The sequence below is a fragment of the Rattus norvegicus genome, chromosome 2, assembly GCF_036323735.1.
Source record: "Rattus norvegicus strain BN/NHsdMcwi chromosome 2, GRCr8, whole genome shotgun sequence".
NCBI classification, from domain to species: Eukaryota; Metazoa; Chordata; class Mammalia; order Rodentia; family Muridae; genus Rattus; species Rattus norvegicus.
In genome coordinates this window covers 28,600,753-28,620,911 of record NC_086020.1, presented here as the reverse complement: position 1 = coordinate 28,620,911, position 20,159 = coordinate 28,600,753, and the positions used below count along the sequence as shown (strand labels likewise).

The 20,159-nt window shown below is 47.7% G+C and overlaps 1 protein-coding gene and 1 long non-coding RNA gene across 2 annotated transcripts; one reads left to right on the top strand and one right to left on the bottom strand.

The window, feature by feature from the left end:
* The first annotated feature begins 332 nt into the window (after positions 1 to 332).
* F2r (coagulation factor II (thrombin) receptor) lies at positions 333 to 16,846 on the top strand. Its single transcript, NM_012950.2, has 2 exons — positions 333 to 485; positions 13,577 to 16,846. Exons 1-2 carry the CDS (start codon positions 398 to 400, stop codon positions 14,785 to 14,787), a joined length of 1,299 nt encoding a protein of 432 aa, NP_037082.2. The 5' UTR covers positions 333 to 397; the 3' UTR covers positions 14,788 to 16,846.
* Positions 16,571 to 18,709, bottom strand: LOC134485820 (uncharacterized). The gene is made up of 2 exons (XR_010064041.1): positions 18,001 to 18,709; positions 16,571 to 17,738 (listed from the first exon to the last, which is right to left on the bottom strand). It is a non-coding gene; the product is annotated as an uncharacterized LOC134485820 (long non-coding RNA).
* Positions 18,710 to 20,159: the final 1,450 nt, after the last annotated feature.

Here is a 20,159-nt window from a genome sequence, read left to right as displayed (position 1 = left end):
AAAAGTTGGCGAGCGCGCCTAGACGCTGGGAAGGAGGAGAGACTTGGAGCACCACCAGGGGATAGTCCCGGTCTAGCTCCACATCCCAGGAGAGTCATTGAAGCCGCCGCAGGAGCTCTCTGAGGACCCCAATGGGGCTGAGTCACTCCTAGGCTCGCGGCTCAACCACAAGAGGCGAGACTGGGGGAGAGAGGGGAGGAGCGAGGGGCTGCGGGCACGAGCGGAGGCTGCGGGAACGCGCACAGCCCGCGGGGCCCCGCCCCACGTCCCTGAACCGCCTCCAAATACTCACCCCGGGGCGGCGCAGTCGCCACTAGTCCCCTGCAGGCTCCGAACGAGCTGCTCCTAAGAAAGTAGGCGACCGCGGTCGCCGGGCCGCGCGGGCAGCCTCGGGACAATGGGGCCCCGGCGCTTGCTGCTCGTCGCGGTCGGCCTCAGCCTGTGCGGTCCTTTGCTGTCTTCCCGCGTTCCTATGAGACAGCCAGGTAAGAGCTGCGGGTGGGTGCGCACGGGGGTGGGGGGGTGGATATCAAAAGATAGGTTGCGCCAGCTCCTCTATGGGGTGCTTCCGGCTGCAACCCTGCCTCAGTTTCCCCCAGGAGTCAAACAGCCATTTGGGACGAGATCTAGAAGCTCCCCTAGTCACATCCATGTGCCATATCTTCCCCACTCCCCGCACGGGCGATGCTCTTTTGGACTCGGTTTTGTAGGGTGCAGTCGGCGGGCCACCGGGTGTTGAATCCGGAGGAGGGACCCTAGGCTCAGCCGAACGGTCTCCGCAATCGCTTCTATTGTCATTGTGTGGCCTGTTTTGCAAGACCACCTTCAGAAAGAAAGGGTCTTGTGATTCTGTACTTTTGGTGTTCAGTGGAACCACTCTCCTGAAGTTTTTACTTTGATGGATCTCTCTCTCTCTCTCTCTCTCTCTCTCTCTCTCTCTCTCTCTCTCTCTCTCTCTCTCTTTCTTTTGATTTACAAGGAGGGACAAGCAATGTAAAAGAAAAATCCACAATCACACAATAAAGACTGGACAGTCCCCAGCTGGGCCTGGTACCCAGGAGGTGATGAAGGTTTCTGGTTGCAGGGAGTAAAGTGGGTCTTTGTTATCGGAAACTGTTTCTCCGGATGTAGAAAAGGGACCCCTCTTTAGAACCAAATAAATTAATTTGGTCAATTTATTTCGTCAAATATTTTCTCCTTTCTCCAAAGTAGAGGCGTTCGTTACCTGTAAAGTTCCTAACTAGAAAGTGAGGGAAATTGTTTTGAATTTCTTAGTAGGGATATTTTGTTAGAAACCTTTAGCCGTGCCTTTCACACTGAAGAAAATGTGGTGAGTTTTGTTTGGTTATCGCTGAAAGAATGTGTACTCTGGTCTCCCACACATCAGGATTAAGAGGTGACAAAGAGTAGGGTGTTTCCTGTTCTCTGTCTTTCCTCCGTGTGAGCTTGAGTGATGCTCATGGGAAAACTCAGAACCCCAGAGAGGGTCCCCAAGTGGAGCAGCAACTAACCAGCCTGCCTGCTTTTGGGTAGCTGTCCTTAATCATGGAGTGGGGGGGAAGGGAGATGGTGTCCTAAAGTGTATGTGGAGATGTGAGTTCACACAACTTTAGATTATACTTCCTCGGTTTAATTTTGGAACAGGCCTTTTAAAATATATGAGATCTGATCAGCACAAGAGCATAGGTGTGATGAGACATTTATCCCCTTTGCTGATTCAAAATTGAGGCCCAGAGAGATTGAGGGACCTGCCTGAGGGGAAGCGAGGGTATTAGAGGAGCGGACTCTCTACAGTTGTTGCAGGCAATAAGTGAACTCACAAACACAACCCAAAGTAAATCTGCTTCTCCTTCCCGCTGCATAAAAAAGAGAGAATGGCTGATGGTGACTGTGGCCAAGTGCCTTGGGATTTCAGAGGCTGCGGTCCTTATCTCCAGGCCAAGCCTGGTTCCTCAGCAAGAAGAGACAAGTCCCCGTACAAGACAGGCCCCGGCTTCGCTCTGCCTTCCTTTTATATATTCCTCACTTCGTCCAGCCTCAAGAATGGATGTCCTCTGACTTCTTCCCACATGTCACTCCAGGCTAGCTGACTTCTCTCAACTCCCAATGCCCTTTTAACCACGAACACCCCCCACTCCCCGCCACGGCCTCTCACCCCCGCAGTAGCTGCGCCTGCCTGGGTCTGTCTTGTGAACTTGCTCTTTTTAGAACCCAAGGACTTGCTTCTTTTCCAAAAATCTCCTTCCCATTCACCTTCCTCCCCTCTCCATGTCTCTTTTGTCCCTGTTGCCCTAGCAAACTGGAATTTAGCTGGGTTCTAAGCAAAAAGACCCCAAAATATGGAGTTCCCCAGAAACCTGCATTTCTGATGTTGCTACTCTCTTCATTTTGGGGCTTCCTAGTAACTCCTGTCTATCTGTCTGTCTGTCTCTCATTTCTAACATTCCTATCTCCCTCCTTGTATGATTCCTTTCAATTGAGATGAAATTCTCAGAACATCTAGTCATGCACTCTGAAGTCTGCTGCAGTTACCAGTTCCTCCACCACATCCCAGAAGTTGCCACTTCACGACAAATCTCGTGAGCTCCAGGTCACCCTGACATCTGCCGTAACGACGACTAGTTTGCTCCTTGGCTCTGTGGGTTTACCTGTTCTCCAAATGTCATCATCCACATGTGGGCCTGTGTTTCTGGGGATGAGTCCATTCACTTGGGTTCCTGAGTCCCCAGGGTCCCCTTCCGCTGAGACCCCATTGGAGCACCGTCCTTATCAGGACAGTGTCCGGAACTGTGACTTGTGTGCGTGTTCAGCACGTTGCTAGTGTCAAACTCTGTGCTTTCCACAGCCAGACTTCTCCATAACCTGGTTTGTGGACTCTTTTATTCAGCCTTTCACTACCTCTTGCTAGAACTGACAGAGTAAATGGTATTCCCTATAAACCTGGGTTTTTTTCCGGGGTTCCCCGCCCCCCATGTCCTCCCTTGCTGTAGTTTTCTACCAAACCCACTAGAGTTACCAAGTTTATGGCTGGGGGAGGGGGGGATGTGCAAGCCTATGCCAATGAGTTCCAGTGATATTGGGGGAGCATGCCCCTGCCCACGTGCTTGTGCACACACACACGCGCGCGCACACACACACACACACACACACACACACAGTACTAAGATAACAGTCGTACATGGGTGTTGTGATGGGAACTCAGTCGTTTGTCCCATCCCCCCCTGTCCCCCCCCCATTCTTTGTAGCAAGTGTTCTTTCTAACTCACTGAGTCAGCTCTCCAGTTCCGTTTGTCTTTGGAAACAATATTTGCTGTGCAGTGCAGGCCAGCGTTAAACTCAAATCCTCCTGCCTCAGCCTCTCAAGTTCTAGATTACAAGAATGCACTACAGTGCTCCGAGTTTTGAAGTGAAGGGTTTTATCCCCGAATCCTTAAATCCTGCAAATCCCCTATAACCTTGTGTGTACGATTGGCTTTCGAAAGTAACTTTGCTGTCTTAATCTGGGAGCCGCACGTGGCAACGAGCAAATCTGCACAGCTGTGAATGTATATTTAAAGTTTGTGACAAGTTGCAGATTAGATTTTTAGAGTACTCCAGAAACATGGTTTCTGGTTTGGTTTGGTCTCTGTCTGTTTTGCCAGCCAGACATAAGTTAGAAATACATTTTACTTTGTGGCACAGTTGGAGTATACATAACCACATCCATGACAGCCATGTGACTCCAGCCTCGAGGCGTCTAGACACCTCAGGCTTCTGTGGGCAACCTCACGCATGTGCATAGACCACCCGTGGGACAGACAGACAGACAGACACACACACATGCTGCACATAATTACAAATAAAGCAAAAATATTTTAAAAACTTGTGGCAACCCTATCATTGGATTTCACATTGATTGCTCAATCTCTACTGGAGTTTAAACCTAGCATAACCTCGGACAGTGATCTGTGTCCCCTAAGGAGCAAAGTCAAGGCCTCCCCCAGAAGAGCTGTGCTCTCTCAGAAGTATCCTTTATGAAGTGTCTCGTTTAGGATTCACCATTTCAGTTCAGGCTCACTCACTGCAGAAAGACGGGGCAGAGGGACAGCTGAAGTCTGGGAGGGACCGTGAACCCTGGATACACTGATTGGTACTTGGTCTTTTATCTCTTGCTATTGATTAGAGCACGGACAGTGGCTTTCCTGGGACAGGAGTCTTAGGGATGGAGATTCAGGGCAGAGAGCAGACCACAGGGATGAGCATGGTCAGGGAATCCCAGTGGCTCTCCGGGAGGCCCTCGAGCATCCTGACTACCCCACATCTGTCTCCTGCCTCCAGGCAAGAGCCCTACAGACTTGTGTTCACTTCGGCTGTGCCTTGGGAACACTACAATAACTTCCTGTGACTGGCCTGCCTGCAGTGCCTCCTGGCTGTCTTAAAGCCCCAGGCTATACCAGAGGGGCAGCTCCAAGGCATTCTGCCATGAACTTTGCCTTACTGCTTTGTTCTCCTGCTGTTCTTAGTTAGGCCCCATCCAGAACATCACATTAAAGATTTCACTGGAGGGTGCAGGGAGGATGTCGTTGAGTAAGTACCAGGACTTGGTGTGCATGCAGGAGGCTCTGAGTTCGAATCACAAGCACCCAGCATTGAATGACAGAAATAGGCAGATCTTGGAAGCTCTCTGGCCAGTCAGCCTGCCTAGACAAAATGGAGGGCTTCCAGTTCACTGAGAGCCTGACTCTGAGCAGCAAAGCTGAGAGCGGTAGACAAAAGACTTGGCTGCCTCAAAAAGCTAACTGCACACACATACACACACACACACACACACACACACACAGAGTCATGTGCATGCACGCACACACTTAGACACTCAGAAGGTTTTTCACTGTTTATCTCTGTGTTTGTCTACTTCCTGTGCATGTCTAGAAGGGCTGAGGTGCAGACAGGGGTTGGTATATAACCAAAGCCAGAAAACTTCAGAATTTCCAAGCAACAGAAGATTTGACCCCAAAATAAAAAAGTAGAAACAAAAAAGAAAATAGAGGGCAGATGGTTCACTGTGGTCAAAGGGTATTAAGCTTTCACACCTATCTAGATTCAAATTCTGGCTCTTCGACTTATCAGCTGTGTGATCTTGAATTAGTTACATATCCTGTCTGTACCTCTAAATATGTCATTATAAACCAAAGTTATAAGTAAAAGCAAGGGACATGTCTGGTGTTTAGTGGGTGTTTAACACATGTGAAGGTTTCCTGAGCTTTTTTCCTACATATTCTCTAAAACCTTTAAAATGTTAATATTATCCAGCCATGGTGATACACATCTTTAATCCCACTACTCTGGAGGCAGAGGCAGGCAGATCTCTCTGAGTTCAAAGACAGTCTGGTGTACATGGCAAGTTCAAGGCTATCCAAGGACACATAGTGAGAGGTCTCTAAATAAATTGGATGTCCATACTACATGATTTCTCTAAACATAAAGCCATATTCATGAGAACATTCAAGAGCTTCCCCTCCTTCTGCACTAAGACAAAAGCAAAAAACAAACAAACCACCTCCTCCCCCAAAACAACAATAAACTTACATTTGGGGCTAGAAAGATGGCTCAGCAGCTAAGAGCATGTGCTGCTCTTCCAGAGGACCTAAGCTTGAGTCCCAGTTCCCACGTCAGGTGGCTCACTGCAGGTGCCCTTCTAGGGCAGCTGCTCAACACTCACACACTGAGAGCACACATACTGCACATATGCACACAAAAAGACATGCGCACGCATGCACGCACACACATAATTACAAGTAAATGTCTAATGACAAGTAGGGATCATGAATTGCTTGTTTGGCTTTGCGCCCATCTCTCCACGACCCATCCATCATCTGACCTCTTTTAGCAAGACCCTCAGTGTCCTCCTCCAGAGAAGCAAATCCCAGACATCATCTCATTAAATTCTTGAATACAGGATGTGAGGGTGATCTGGCCAAGGAGGATCCATTAGCCTGACTATCCCCAGGGTTGATCTGGCAGACAGGTGCCCCCCTCCTCCCTCTCTGTGCTCCATTCATCTCAATGCTGTTTCCCTGCACGACCTTACTGGAAGAAAGGGGGCTGGTATTTTGAGTATCAGCACTCCCTGCTGAGCCTCCAAACACATTCCCAAGATCTGTCTTTAAATATACTATTTTATTAAATAAAAATATAAATTATAAGCCAAGAGGTGGTGGCACATGCCTTTAATCCCAACACTTGAGAGGCAGGGGAGGGTGGATCTCTGAGTTGGAGGTCTACAGAGTGAGTTCTAGGACAGCCAAAGCTACACACAGAAACCGTGCCTCAAAAAACTAACTACCCATACATACATACATACATACATACATACATACATACATGAATTAAATACATAGCTTTTTCTAAAGGTGGGAACTCTTTTTCATAAACACAATATCATCAGAAGAAATTAGTGTACAGTTTCTCGATGCCATCCACTATACAAAGTGTCCAGGTTTCCTGATTGTGTCATAAATAACCATGAGCATCATGTACAACCAGGATGAAGGAACTCCACTGCTACGCTTGATCTCTGTGCGGGCCATCCAGTCTTCTGTCACCTCTTACCCTTCAGTGCTGGGGATGAGTCCAGGAACATCACGGCCCCACCCCTTTTACTTGCTATTTCTCTATCTCGAAGGCTTCCTTACATCTGCACCTGCTTGGCTGCTTGGCTGCAGCTTGATAAGACTCCTCACGCACAGGCTCCCTGGACCACCTCCATCATCATTTATTCTATGAACAAAGCGCTCGCTCTTCTTTGACCAGTGGGAGCCCACAGGGTATTGACCTGTATTGACCTGATGCTAACAAAACTCGGAGGTACCCAAGGTTGTGCTGCTGTACATCTCCTACTCCAGATGCAAAAGGAGGCCCGGGCGTGGGGTGGAGGGAGATGCTGGCTCCTGCCTTGGGAAAGTGGTGTCTGTTTGAGTTGGAGGGACTGGAACATTCTAGAAAGACTGCAGTGTTTCACTTGTCTGCCTGGCCTCTGCCTTGCTTCTCCGGTGTCCTCCTCCCCATCGTGGGGCTTTTGAAGTGCAGGCCACGACTGACCTGCTCACTGTGGGAATGTGAACAGGATCCTGAGACTTCAAGTTAGCTAATTCCCCAGAAGTGTGAGCGCTGGAGCAGAGCACTGAGTCACAGTCCAGACCCTGGCATGGTGTGACTCTCAGGTGCCGCGAAAGGGTATCTTATGAACCCCTCTGCTTCCAGCCAGATCTCAGCAAAGTCAAAAGAGCCATCCCCTGACACTAACTTCAGGTCTCCGGGATGGTCTGAGTTTAAGCTAGTTAGCAATATGCTATCTTCAATATCTAAACTGGAGCCCGGCATGCTGGCAAATGCCTGTAATCCCAGCACTCAAGAAGCGAAGACCGGATGATTGGGGGTTCAAGGCCAACCTCAAGAGCATAGTGTTCTGCCTAGGCTGCAAGAGTTAGTATTGCAAAACCACTTGGGGACTTTGGAGAGACCTTCCTTAAGTAAAACCTAGCAAGAAATCTAAGAATCTAGTTGGGATCTCCCTGCACTGCTTTCTCCATAAGACCAGAATTTAACTTTGCCTTGCTGTGACTATTGGTCAACAAGCAAGGTGACCCTGAAGAGCCAGCTCTTGGCCAGCTGACAAACACTTTCCCCTTGACCTCTGAGTCATGCTCAGACCGTATGAAAATCAAGAAGAGCAGGCTCGACTTCTAGCATGAGGGTCTTGAGTGTGTTTGAAGTGTCTAGCCATCTTGCCTGGTCTGAGTATTTCTGTGACGTTAGTATACACTTCTTAAGAATACTTTTTTTTCTTTTAATTTCATTTAAAAAAACTGAGCATATCAAATGTAAAGTAGGAAGAAAGGGTACCCGCCTTAGGCAATGATATTAGTTGAGGGATTATGCATTCTTCCCCATTCCAAACTGCAAATACCACGTGCTCCCTGAGGTATAATGTTCCTAGGGTAAATACCGGGTTGCTGACAAAGGACTTGCTGAGAAGGGCGTGTCAGAAAACAGTATCGGCAGAGCCACTGAAGCCCAGGCAGGGACTGTTGCTTTCAGACCACCACATAACCACATTCCTGCCGCTCGGCTAGATAAGTAACTTCAAGTCGTGTCCCTGTTCCAAGTGTCATGTAGGTTCTTATGTCTGTGTTGGGGCATGTTGGTAAGCACTTAACTCTCCTCTGTGCATCACCAGAAACCCTCCATCTGTCCACGCTCACTAGTGGGGATAATTCTGGGTTTAGTTGTCTGAAGTTCTAAGCCATCTTCCATAATGGCTGTGCTTCCGGCTCCAGCTGGTGTCCAAGGTCCTGGTTTCTCCAGGATCTTTCCAGCACTTGTTAATCTTTCACTCTTCATGGTAGTCATCCTAATGAAGTAAAGTCATTGCTCATGGTGGTTTTAAACAGCAATTCCATGACGATTAGTAATGCTGAACATTTTATTTCATACCATTCAGGCACTCTTTGTATTACCATTGGAAACATCTGTTTAGTTTCTGTCCCCCCCCCCTTTTTTTTTAAACAACTTGTTTTCTCAATAGTGAGTACTGAGTTCCTTAGATGTTTGGACAGGAATCCCTTATCAGGTAGGACGTGTGATCTGTAGTATTGTCTCCCATCTATCTGTAAGGTATCTCTCATTGATGATGGCCCCTTTTGCTGTATGGAGCTTTTGTTTTGATTCCATTACATCTCTCTGCTTTGGTTGCCGGTGTCTTGGGGTCAGACCTACAGAGCTTTCTCTTCTGGGTTCCCTGTGTAGTTTTGGGTATAATAAGTCTTTTAGTCCAGTTGGAGTTAGCTTTCCTAGATGATGTGAGGTAAGTGGAAGGAGAAAACCCAGAGATTTCATTTTGTTTTTAGTTTACGTGTATGGGTATTTTGCTTGCACGTGTGTCTGTGCACCGTGTGTGCAGTGCCTATGGAGGCCAGAAGAGGACCTGGGGTCACCTGGAACTGGAGCTAAAGATGATTGGGAGCCACCTCACAGGTGCTTAGGCTTGAACTCCGATCCTCTGGAAGAGCAGCCTTTTAATGACTGGTTTGTCACTCCAGCCCTAGAGCTTATTTTTGTCTAAAAGATCAGAGCAGAGCTAATAAAACTCAGTTCTTTTAGTTCATCACATTGCGAGCCCTTATTGGTATTTTTGAAACAAAGTCTCACTTTGTAGCGCAGGATGACTGACTCGCCAGGGCAGCCCAGGTTGGCCTCAGTTTTTCAGTTCTCCCGGTTCAGTCTCCCACCTGCTGACATCACATGTACCCGCTACTGTGCCCAGCTGCCCAATTATTGTTTGGTAATTATTTATTATCGGTGCAGGGGATTAAACCCTGGGCCTTCTACATGCTAGGCAAATGTTCTGTCACTGAGCTAGAATCCCAGCACCTTAATTCTTGTTATACTGAATCATTTGAGATTATAGTCTAGACATTGGGCTATGAAGACTCTGGATTCTGGCACATTCCTTCACAGAGAATTGATCACTGTCGTTTTGCATTAGCAGTCAGTTAATTTGGTGGCTGTCTTGAGCAGAAGCTTGAGTATCACCTCAGGGTGTGGTTGTTGTCCTGGTCATTGTTGTTTTGGTTTTCAGGCTGTGTAGCCCTGAAATAGCTCTGTTGACCAGGCTGGCCTTGAACTCAGAGATCTGCTCTCCTCTGCTTTTGAGTGCTGGGATTAAAGGCCTCTCTGTTTTAAAGACAGGGTCCACTGTATAATCCAGGCTGGCCTTGGACTCTCCATCCTTCTGCTGTCAGCCTTCAGAGCACTGGGATTGCCGGTGAACACTACTCCCACATGCTTGGGGGTTTTGGGGGTGCTGGGGTGCTGCTGCTGCTAGTGAGGGTGACTTGGGGGTTTTGTTTGTGTTCATCTTTAGCAGAGATTGTGTGTAATACACATGACTCAGTGTTGCCCAAACCCTCCCTCTAGCAGAGGCCGGTATGGCGGCATATGCCTTCAGTCCCCAGCCCTTGGAAGGTAGATTTCTATGACTTTAGGCCCAGCCTAGTCTGCACAGTAAGTTCCAAGGCAGCCAAGGTTACAAAATATAACCCTGTCTTAAAAAAAGAAAAAAAGAAAAAAGGGAAAAAAAAAGGAAAAAAAAAGCCTAGAGCAGATTTTGAGATTCCTTTCCTGAGACTTTTTTTCCTCCTTCCTGAAATTCTTTCCCAGTGACTGTGGAACTTATGACCAACCAGCTATGTATTGTGACCTCCTCCTTTGTACTAATTTGATTGGGTTTAGGGAATGCAGTAAACTTTGGAGACTGAGAATAGCCAGAGTGCCAGAGAAAACATGCTTAGACCTTTTGCTGTTATTGGGGAGAGAGGGTGAATTTGAGTTAGAACTCAGAAAAGCAGGCAGGTTCAGTGATGCGGGTGATGCTGCCTGCTGGCTGGCGCTCTAAACACCTGCGTCTCTCCGTAGCGGAAGTTCAGTGAATGTTGGTGCCCTGTAGTGGAGCTCTCCCCGGTAAGTGGTAGAAGCTCTCAGTGACTGCATCCCTGCACAGCAGGAACTCCGTCAATGGCTGCACCAGGTTGGGCTTCTAGGAAGGGTAAGAACCTCATCACACAGAGATATAATTATTCTGCCCATCTCCTTGGCCATGCCTTGCAGCTTTCCTGGGAAGTGGTACCCTGGCCTTCCTGGTCACTGATAGGGCCAGATGGATTAACTCTTCATGGGGAGACAATAGTAGGTGATCTCATTTTAGAAGCAGATCACAGTGTCATCTCCACTCAAGGCCTGAGGCAGAACTCAAATTCCATACCACCCGAATGCCCTTTCCCTTAGTGGACTTTAAGAAAGCCCTGACACCTGCACCTTTTTATTGGGTGTTATAAGTCTTGGGTTGGGGGCAGGGGAGGGGGGCAATTGGTGTGTTTCCCTCTCTAGTGTTAGCCAGGAAAAAGGAGATGGGGTCCAAAATAGATTATAAGAGAGGGGTCCATTATAAGTGGCTTCCTAGGTGACTAATTCCTATTATTCCCCATTCAAGATTGAAGATCATTTAGGAGATGGGCTGGGGTTAGGACTTACAAGGTCGTAGGATCTCCATTCGTAATGACCTTCAGACCTTGGAAGAGGATAAGGGACCTGACCTATTAGACCGAGGCAGGATCTGAGTATAGATCAGCTGTAAAGAGAAGAAATCAAGACAGCACCGAGTGCACAAGACCCAGAGACTACCAGATCACTACCAACATTGTATAATGGGTAAAACCCACTGCCACTGTGTGAACTCAGAGGTCACCCCCAAAGCTCTTCACCAGAGGCAGTGGGCGATGCTTTGCTATGGAGGCTCAGTCACAACTTCTCGTCAGCTTCCAGGCATCTGGGAAAGAGGGAAGGGGACGAGAGTCCAGAGCAGGGGCAGGCGCCCCAAACACTTCAGGCATTTGCGGCCTGCAGCAAAGACAAAGGATGTGGTGTCTTGTCCCTGAAACTGCCTTTCGGTTTCCTACCCACTGCCCACCTTAGCTCTGAGAACAGAGCAGCAAAGTGTGTTCCCTACGGTCTGTGTAACATCTCCCCAAGTGCTGTGAGCCCTGAGGGACCAAGGCTCTTTCCCCTCACACCACACTGTCTGTCCTCGGGCAGATTCTCCAGTGGACACCAGTCATGTGTCTTCTCATTTCATTCAATTCAGACACCATCTACATTTGAGAGCTCAGCCCACAAGACTGTCTGTCTCCAGAAAAAGATACCTAAGCCTCGACCTCCAGACTCAGACAGGCTATGTACTAAGGGTTCCCCTGACTTCTACTCAGATTCTAGTCTGCTAGAGCAGCTAGCTCAAGGAACCCAGAGAAGCACCTATGCTTCCCATCCATCAGAAATGGTATTACGGAAGATGCTAATGAATGAATGGCCAGGTGGGAAAGCTGCCCTGCCCTCCTGCCAGTCATGCCTCAGGCTTTCATGTGATCAGCCCTGATTCTGAAGCTATCTAGAGGCCTTGAACCACCAGTCAGCTCATTGGCATACAAAAGATGCTCTTATCCTAGAGATTCCAAGAATCTTATCTATGTGCCGGGAACTGCACAGAGGTCAGGAACGTATTCCTGGGTATCATAGACACTGGCTTTGGATCTCTCTCAAATTAAAAATCATCGGGAAGGGAAAAAAAAGTCTGTCATCCTATCCTCTAAGACCTACCCTTCCTACCTGTGCCTTCTACTGTCCTGTGACCCTGAGTACCTTCAGCCATTGGTGGGGAGTAACACGGAAACACAGCAGAGCCTAAAGTTCTATTTTAAGAGGATTGTCTCGGGGATGCTACACAGCTGAACTCATCATTCATTGCATTACAGATTTGAGAGCCTCTCTGAAAGTTTCCACACCAAAAAGAAAAAAAAAAAAAAATCTGGAAACCCACTGCACTTGTCCAGTTTCCAAGGTTTAACTCTGGCAACATCTCTGAGAGAGAGGCATAGCCAGCCTTTGCCACAAGCACCCCCAGTATCAGGGACTTTGCATTCCCCCTGTGGTTCCTATTTGCACACCTCAGCTTCCCAGCATGCAACAAATGTAGGATTTTTAGCGAAGCTGTTTGTTCCCCAAAGCCTGCTGTCTGACTGGTGCCATTAATTTTTCTCTGACTGACATTTCAAGTGGATAGTTTTGATGGAAGGAGGTGTAGATAATGACATCTGGTTGATACTCCAGAGAGCCTGGTTGACCAGGCATGCACCTTGAGGCATATAGCATTCTAGAATAAGGTCATGGCCAAGCACATGTGCTCCTAGACTGACTTGCTAGGCAAAGAGGCAAGATGCTGGCCGAGGGGGATCGGTGCCTCCTGGCCTTGTGAAGATGTAACTTGAGGGCCTCTGCACCTAGATAGCTAAGCCATCATGACATCCTACTTTGTAAGCAAACTGAAGATTTGGGGAGCTCTGGGTCCTACTCTGAATGGCCCCCTATTCTGTGGCCTGTAGAATTAACTCTCTGCTTTCTATTTTGTGGATTTTTTTTCCTTCGGGAGAGGTGGGTTTCTCAGGATGGCTCAAGCTAGCTGGGGAAGGAAAGAGAAGTCGTAGAAGCTGGAGACGACCTGTGCAGACAGATGGTGGGGTACAATGGTGGGGGGGAGAATGCATGGTTTGAGGGCTGGCAAGGTGGCTCAGCAGAAAAAGACACTTGTCAAGAAGCCTGCCAGCCAGAGTTCAATCCCCTGGGTCCACATGACAGAAGGAGAGGACCAGCTCCCCTCCATCCTGTGCTATGCCTGCTCTCTCCTACCACACAAAATAAAATAAATAAAATGTGAAGCAAAGCGTCTTCGATCTTTCATGGTGAGTGAGGTTTGCAAGATCTCTGGAGTGACCTTTCGCTCCCATTCGTTCTCTGGAGCAGCAGAGAACAAAATGTTGTGCAATATTCCAACCTAGGTGCGTAGTCTCTAACAAGTCCGTAGTCCATCTGTGCAAGATCTAAACCTAGCCATCTGCTCCCCGGGAAAATTACAGAAAACAGACATAGCGCACCTCTGCTTGTCCGGGGTTGCCCGTTTATGTCACTCACGCTCTCGATTTTCTTCCTTCAGAATCTGAGAGGATGTATGCTACGCCGTATGCTACGCCAAACCCCCGCTCATTTTTTCTCAGGAATCCCAGTGAAGATACATTTGAACAGTTCCCCCTAGGGGATGAGGAGGAGAAAAATGAAAGCATACCGCTCGAGGGCAGGGCAGTCTACTTAAATAAAAGCCGTTTTCCTCCCATGCCGCCTCCTCCCTTCATCTCCGAGGACGCCTCCGGATATCTGACCAGCCCCTGGCTGACGCTCTTCATACCCTCCGTGTACACGTTTGTGTTCATAGTCAGCCTTCCCCTGAACATCCTGGCCATCGCTGTGTTTGTCTTTCGGATGAAGGTCAAGAAGCCGGCCGTGGTGTACATGCTGCACCTGGCCATGGCCGATGTCCTCTTCGTGTCCGTGCTCCCCTTCAAGATCAGCTACTACTTCTCCGGCACCGATTGGCAGTTCGGGTCCGGAATGTGTCGCTTCGCCACCGCAGCGTTTTATTGTAACATGTACGCCTCCATCATGCTCATGACAGTCATAAGCATTGACCGGTTCCTGGCAGTGGTGTACCCCATCCAGTCCCTGTCCTGGCGCACTCTGGGCCGAGCCAACTTCACCTGCGTGGTCATCTGGGTGATGGCCATCATGGGGGTGGTGCCCCTCCTCCTCAAAGAGCAGACCACCCAGGTTCCGGGGCTCAACATCACCACCTGCCACGACGTCCTCAACGAGACCCTGCTGCATGGCTTTTACTCGTACTATTTCTCCGCCTTCTCCGCCATCTTCTTTCTTGTGCCGTTGATCATTTCCACAGTCTGCTACACGTCCATCATCCGATGCCTCAGCTCCTCCGCGGTGGCGAACCGGAGCAAGAAGTCGCGGGCTTTGTTCCTGTCCGCCGCCGTGTTCTGCATCTTCATCGTCTGCTTTGGGCCCACCAACGTCCTCCTGATTGTGCACTACCTGCTCCTCTCCGACAGTCCTGGCACAGAGACGGCCTATTTTGCTTACCTCCTCTGCGTCTGCGTGAGCAGCGTGAGCTGCTGCATCGACCCCTTGATTTACTACTATGCCTCCTCCGAGTGCCAGAAGCACCTTTACAGCATTTTGTGCTGCAGAGAAAGCTCTGATTCCAACAGTTGCAACAGCACCGGCCAGCTGATGCCCAGTAAGATGGATACCTGCTCTAGCCACCTGAATAATAGCATATACAAAAAGCTACTAGCTTAGGGAAAGGGTGGCTGGAAGGTTCCATGAAGAAAAGGTTGGAAAGTGAACAGCTGGGGAACCCCCATCAGTCCCTGGCAAGAACTGTATTGACTTCAACGCCTTAAGAAAACCGCCAACGTCTGATTTGCATGCATACTTCTTACAAGTGCTATCAAGTGTATAGATTGGATAATCACCAGCAAGGTGATGGGAACGGAGTCAAGGTTTCCAGTGTTGCTTAGTGCTGGGATAGTAGTTGAGCGTCACCTCTTCTATATCTAGGTGACTTTAACATACAGGTGGTGTGCACACACACAGTGGCAGTGCAGGGTGGATTCTGCGCTTTGACGCTTTCTTGTTTATTCCCTGGCAGTTGCTATAGAAATAATCTGATTCTCTGACTTAATAAAGTCTGGGTTGGTGGATGCTAGCCCTGGGCAGCTGAAGACCCCAGTGATAGGGAAGAAGCCCATAGTTTAGACTTAAGACAGCTTTTGCCTATGTGTCTATATTTATATATTTTCAAATTATTTGATAGTAATGTTTAGTGATGGAAGGATGAGACAGTATTACCTGTGTAGGGGAAGGTCTTGAACAACCACAGTTTAAGAATTATCAAAGCAGTTGAAAAGCCCCGTTTTGATACGCAATTTACTTACAAAATACGTGGACCAAGACTGAGCATAAGACTCGCCAGGAATGTAAGAAACCTTTCAAAGCAGCCAAGCCTGATAACTAGACACAGCCATCTGCATGGAGGCCTCTGAGCATGAGGTATATCATACCCCTTCAGCTATGCCTCCCAGAGAGCAGAGATGAGGACCACCAGGCCCACTCCACCCTGCTAGGGGTCTCATTTGCTGTGAACTGATTATGTCAATTAGAAATTGGCAAGGGAGGGGATGCCATCTTGGGAGGCAATAACACCTGCACATCTGACAATCGGAGAAAGGTGTGTTTACATCCAGCAGCTGTCCCGCAAGGCTGGCCCTTGCACAGACAGACACACCCATGTGCCCTGGTCACACTGTTGGATAGTGGGCCGTAGACTGACTGACTGTCGGAGAATAGCTGAGTCCTGCCCTTACTCAGGCAGCGCAGAGAGCTGGCACACGGTCAGCTGTGACGTATGCGCTGCAAACCATCGCACATAGAAGTTGTCATTAGCTGGATGTCACCAAGCATATGTCACACAAGCACGGCCTATCAGCTAAACCGCTTTGGATATCTGAGTCTCTGCTTCCGGTAACTATAGATTGGGATAAAGACACAATACAAGATGTATATTTTTAATACATAAGCCCTTCAGTCTACAATAATTAGATGCTATTTATTTACAAATGTTTTGTTAAAAATTACTCAGATCAGCCTGGCATTTTGTCGCATGCCTTTAAGCCCAGTAGGTGGGAGGCAGAGGCAGTCAGATGGTAAACAACTTTTTTTTTTTTGTTCTTTTTTTCAGAGCTGGGGACCGAACCCAGGACCTTGTGCTTGCTCGGCAAGTGCTCTACCACTGAGCTAAATCCCCAACCCCGGTAAACAACTTTTTTAAGAAGCAAGCAAACACACTGAAGTCCAGTTTTAAGAAATATATAGGTCAGTTTGGTTAAAAATAATAATAATGAAAGGAAATTTCATTGATTGAAATTGATTGCAATGTAGGAAAATTAGCCTGTATTTCTCTCAAGAGTTACTGAAGTTGTTTTTAAAGTCTTTTAATGCCACAGTGACTAACAAGCATATAAAAATCTTCATGCCTTTGACAAATTAATTTAGAAGTTAATTTAAAACATATCCTTTTCCTGGTTAAAAAAATATGTTGGCATTTTAAGCAGATAAGACTAGAAAGTATTTAAGAAAACAAAGTATTTCCCAATACTGTAGAATAGCTTCCATGAAACTCCCCTAGTTGTCTGGTTAACTCTGTTCCTGTGTTGATTTATCTAAATCATTGACTCCCTGTCCTGTGCTCTGTGACTTAACGTAACTGTTACCACTGCACTTGTGAACTTTCGTGTCATTGTTTTGTGTTCACCCTCTTTTTTTAAAAAATATATTAATAAACTAAAAACCTGCTTGGTCTCTGGAAGAGATTATTGCTGTGGGCCCCCGTGGGACAGCACACCACTCTGTAGTGAATAGGTGCTTCTAGCCCTGTGGCTAAAGGATCAGCAGAGGGTGAGGAAGCTGCCCAGAGGTTAGGGATGGGATCCCAGCCAGAGACAGGGCAAGGATAGTGCTGTACTAATCCCTGCTACACCACCCTCCCACCCCTTGCTGGTGCTTCCCGTGTGTGTGTGTGTGTGTGTGTGTGTGTGTGTGTGTGTGTGTGTGTGTGTGTCTGTGAGTATATGGTTAAATCTGTGTTTCCATACCTGTATGTAGGGCACCTTGATCATCTTTACCCCACCCCTCCCTTACCCCAATTCCCTCCCTCACCTTCCGACCACACCACGGACACTTCCCCTCTTACTGTCCTCTTCCCCTAAATTCCACATATGAGAAAACTGCTCCTGAGCTCAGTCACAAATGCTGAGAGCACCGGGGTGAGTGACAATCCCTCTAGATCAGCTTCCATAGGCATGGAGAAGGGATCTTGGACAGTAAGTGGAGAAGCCACTACAGCATGGTGTTTGTAAAGGCATTCATAGAATGATTAGCTTCCCATTTTTTTAATCCCTGCTTTGGAAAATTGTTGATTACAACTTGAAAACAAACGGGTTTCCTGATTTAAAAATCTTTGTGAATTACATCTATAGTTCTGTTTTAGTAACATACAAACCTGTCTGAGGTGGGCACGGAGCATTTGTGGGGCCTGTCCACCCAGCATTCAGGGTGAGGCAGGGGGATGGTGCATTCCCAGCAAGCCTGGTTGAGGGTGGCAGAAAACCTCTTGAGTGACCATCCTGTGCCTTGTAGCATTCACTCCCTGGGGGGGGGGGAGGAGGTGAAGTCACAATGGTGATCAACCCCTGAGAATTGAAAAATAAATTAAAAAAAAAAAGGTTTTAGTAAAGTGTTTCTAGACTCTTGGTCAGTTTTTTAAAAATCAGTTCATCTAAATAAGCATTCTTTTATCACAAAGAGCTGTCAACATGAATTTCCTGAGGCCATACATACATCTCAGCTGTGACCCGCCCCCAGCATTAGAACCCTTCCTCTAGTCAGAAAGCAACCTTAAACTCTCCTATTATAACTTTTCAAAATACATTTGAGCTCAAATAACTCACTTACTTGAATTTTATCAACAAAAGCTGTTGTGCTTTCAGCCACCAAGTCAAAAGCAACATTTTTTTGAGGAAAGGAGACGTCCCTTTGGCTGTTGAATATGCAGCTGGAAATGTTTAGGTTGTATTTCATGGGAGGAACTTGGGGAAGCAGGATGTCCTCGAGGAAGCCCTGAGTTTCAGAAGCCAGTGGAAAGCATTAAACATGCTCTGTGAGCCAGCTTTTCCCATCCTGAGGCTCAGGCTTTCCGCACACAGCTTATCTTCAGAAAGGGCCCTGTGAAAATGAAGGGGCACATTATACAAATAACTTAAATAAGGAGGAAGGACTGTCTGCAACAGTGGTCGCTGGTGCTTTGTGTTAAACCTTTCAGAGTTGTTAGACCAACTGTGCTCGAGGGAAGTTGTCCTCAGGAGAAGAAGGTTCGAGCTTTCTAGAGGAAAAGCAGTTAAGTGAGTCACTGTGTGAGACAGGAGAGGCATTCCAGTGCAAGCCACCCTCAGATACACCTGTGATCTCAAAACTAACTGGAAACACTAGGAAGCTGTCTGTTGGACCTTTCCTGAGAGTGAAGGTCAAAGCAGACCTTTCCGGCTGAGTTTTTCAGAGGCCATTTGTCACGTGATAGTACAGCTTGCTGACCTCCAAGGTAGACAGCAAATGTCACCCACTGAGCCAACCTTTAAAGAAATTGTAAAAAAGATGCAAACATGGGACAGGGACAGGAGAGAGGTCTCAGAGGTTAAGAGCACTCACTGCTCTTATAGAGGACCTAGGCTTATTCCTGGCGTCCACATACTGGCTTACAACTACCTACAGTTTTTATTCCAGGGGGTCCAATCCCCTCTTCTGATGATCTGACAGCATCAGGCATGCACACAGTACACATATCTACATGCAGGTAAAACGTACTGCATGTGTACGGTATACTGTTCTTCATGCAGATAAAATAAACCACACATGTACTGTATGCTGTAGTTCTCTTACCCAAAGAAGTCCAAGAGAATTGTTCTTAAATCCCAACTTCAAGGAGACAGAAAAAACGGCATGGCAGCTCCCACATGTAAATAACAGTGCACCAAAGGATGAGGCAGGAGGGTCACCAAGATTTCAGACTTTGTGCAAAGTTCTAGCCTGTTTTCAAAACAGAGGTGGGAGGGGGGAGGGAGGAGGAGAGGAAGGAGAGGAAGGAAAATAGAAGAGGGAGGGAGAAAATAAAAGGAGGAGGGGCAGAGAGAGAGGGGAGAGAGAGAGAGAGAGAGAGAGAGAGAGAGAGAGAAAGAGAAAGAAGAGAAGAGAGAAGGGGGAAGGCAGAGAAGGGATGAGAATCAGGTGTCAGGGAAGGTGAGGTGAAATGGGAAGAAGAAAGATGGCGAAGACCAGAATGGGAGACTAGAAAAGAACAGGAGGGAGAGGAGGAAAGACGCACGTGGAAGAAGACAATTCTATGTAAAGCAAACAGGAGTAAACAGTTTATCTCACTTCCGCTGGCCACCCACAGCAGAGGGATCTTCACCTTGAAGCAACAGAAGCCACAGCGGAAGTGGAGTCCGATCTGTGGGTACCGCGTGGCCCACAGGTCAGGAGGTTGTGTATAAAGTCTGCTTTTCAGCCGGCTGCTGCCAACCAGGAAGTGATGAACTTTTGCTGAGCATCACCTCTAGCTGCCAGGACAAGAGGCAATTTAAAACAGCAGCATTCTCCCCTGAAAACACACTGATATATGGAAAAGCAGTGGGGTCCTGCACACCTCTAACCCCAGCACTTGGACAGTTGAGGCAGAATTGCAGGTTCAAGGCCAGCCTGGGTTACACAGCAAGACTTGGTCTCAAAGCTACAAAACCAAGGAGTTAAAAGCCAGTGTTTGCATCTTGTTGTCCCGGGAACGGACTAGGCTCTGTGGAAAACCAGATGTCAGATTCAGCAGCATCTGGGATTTCAGATCAGACAGCATTTGTGGAACATTTTTTTCACCCAGGTGGTTGTCTTTTTGTTCCTTAAGGAAATGACTCGGCCAGTACAGAAATCAGCCTCAAAAGCTGTATCTACAGTAGCCTGAAGCCTGGGTTTGGGATCAGGGTAGGCCTGGCTATCCTAGTGACTTGAGAGTAGACCATAGTAGCAGAACATTCCCAAGGTACCATTGGGCAACCCACTCAGGGAGT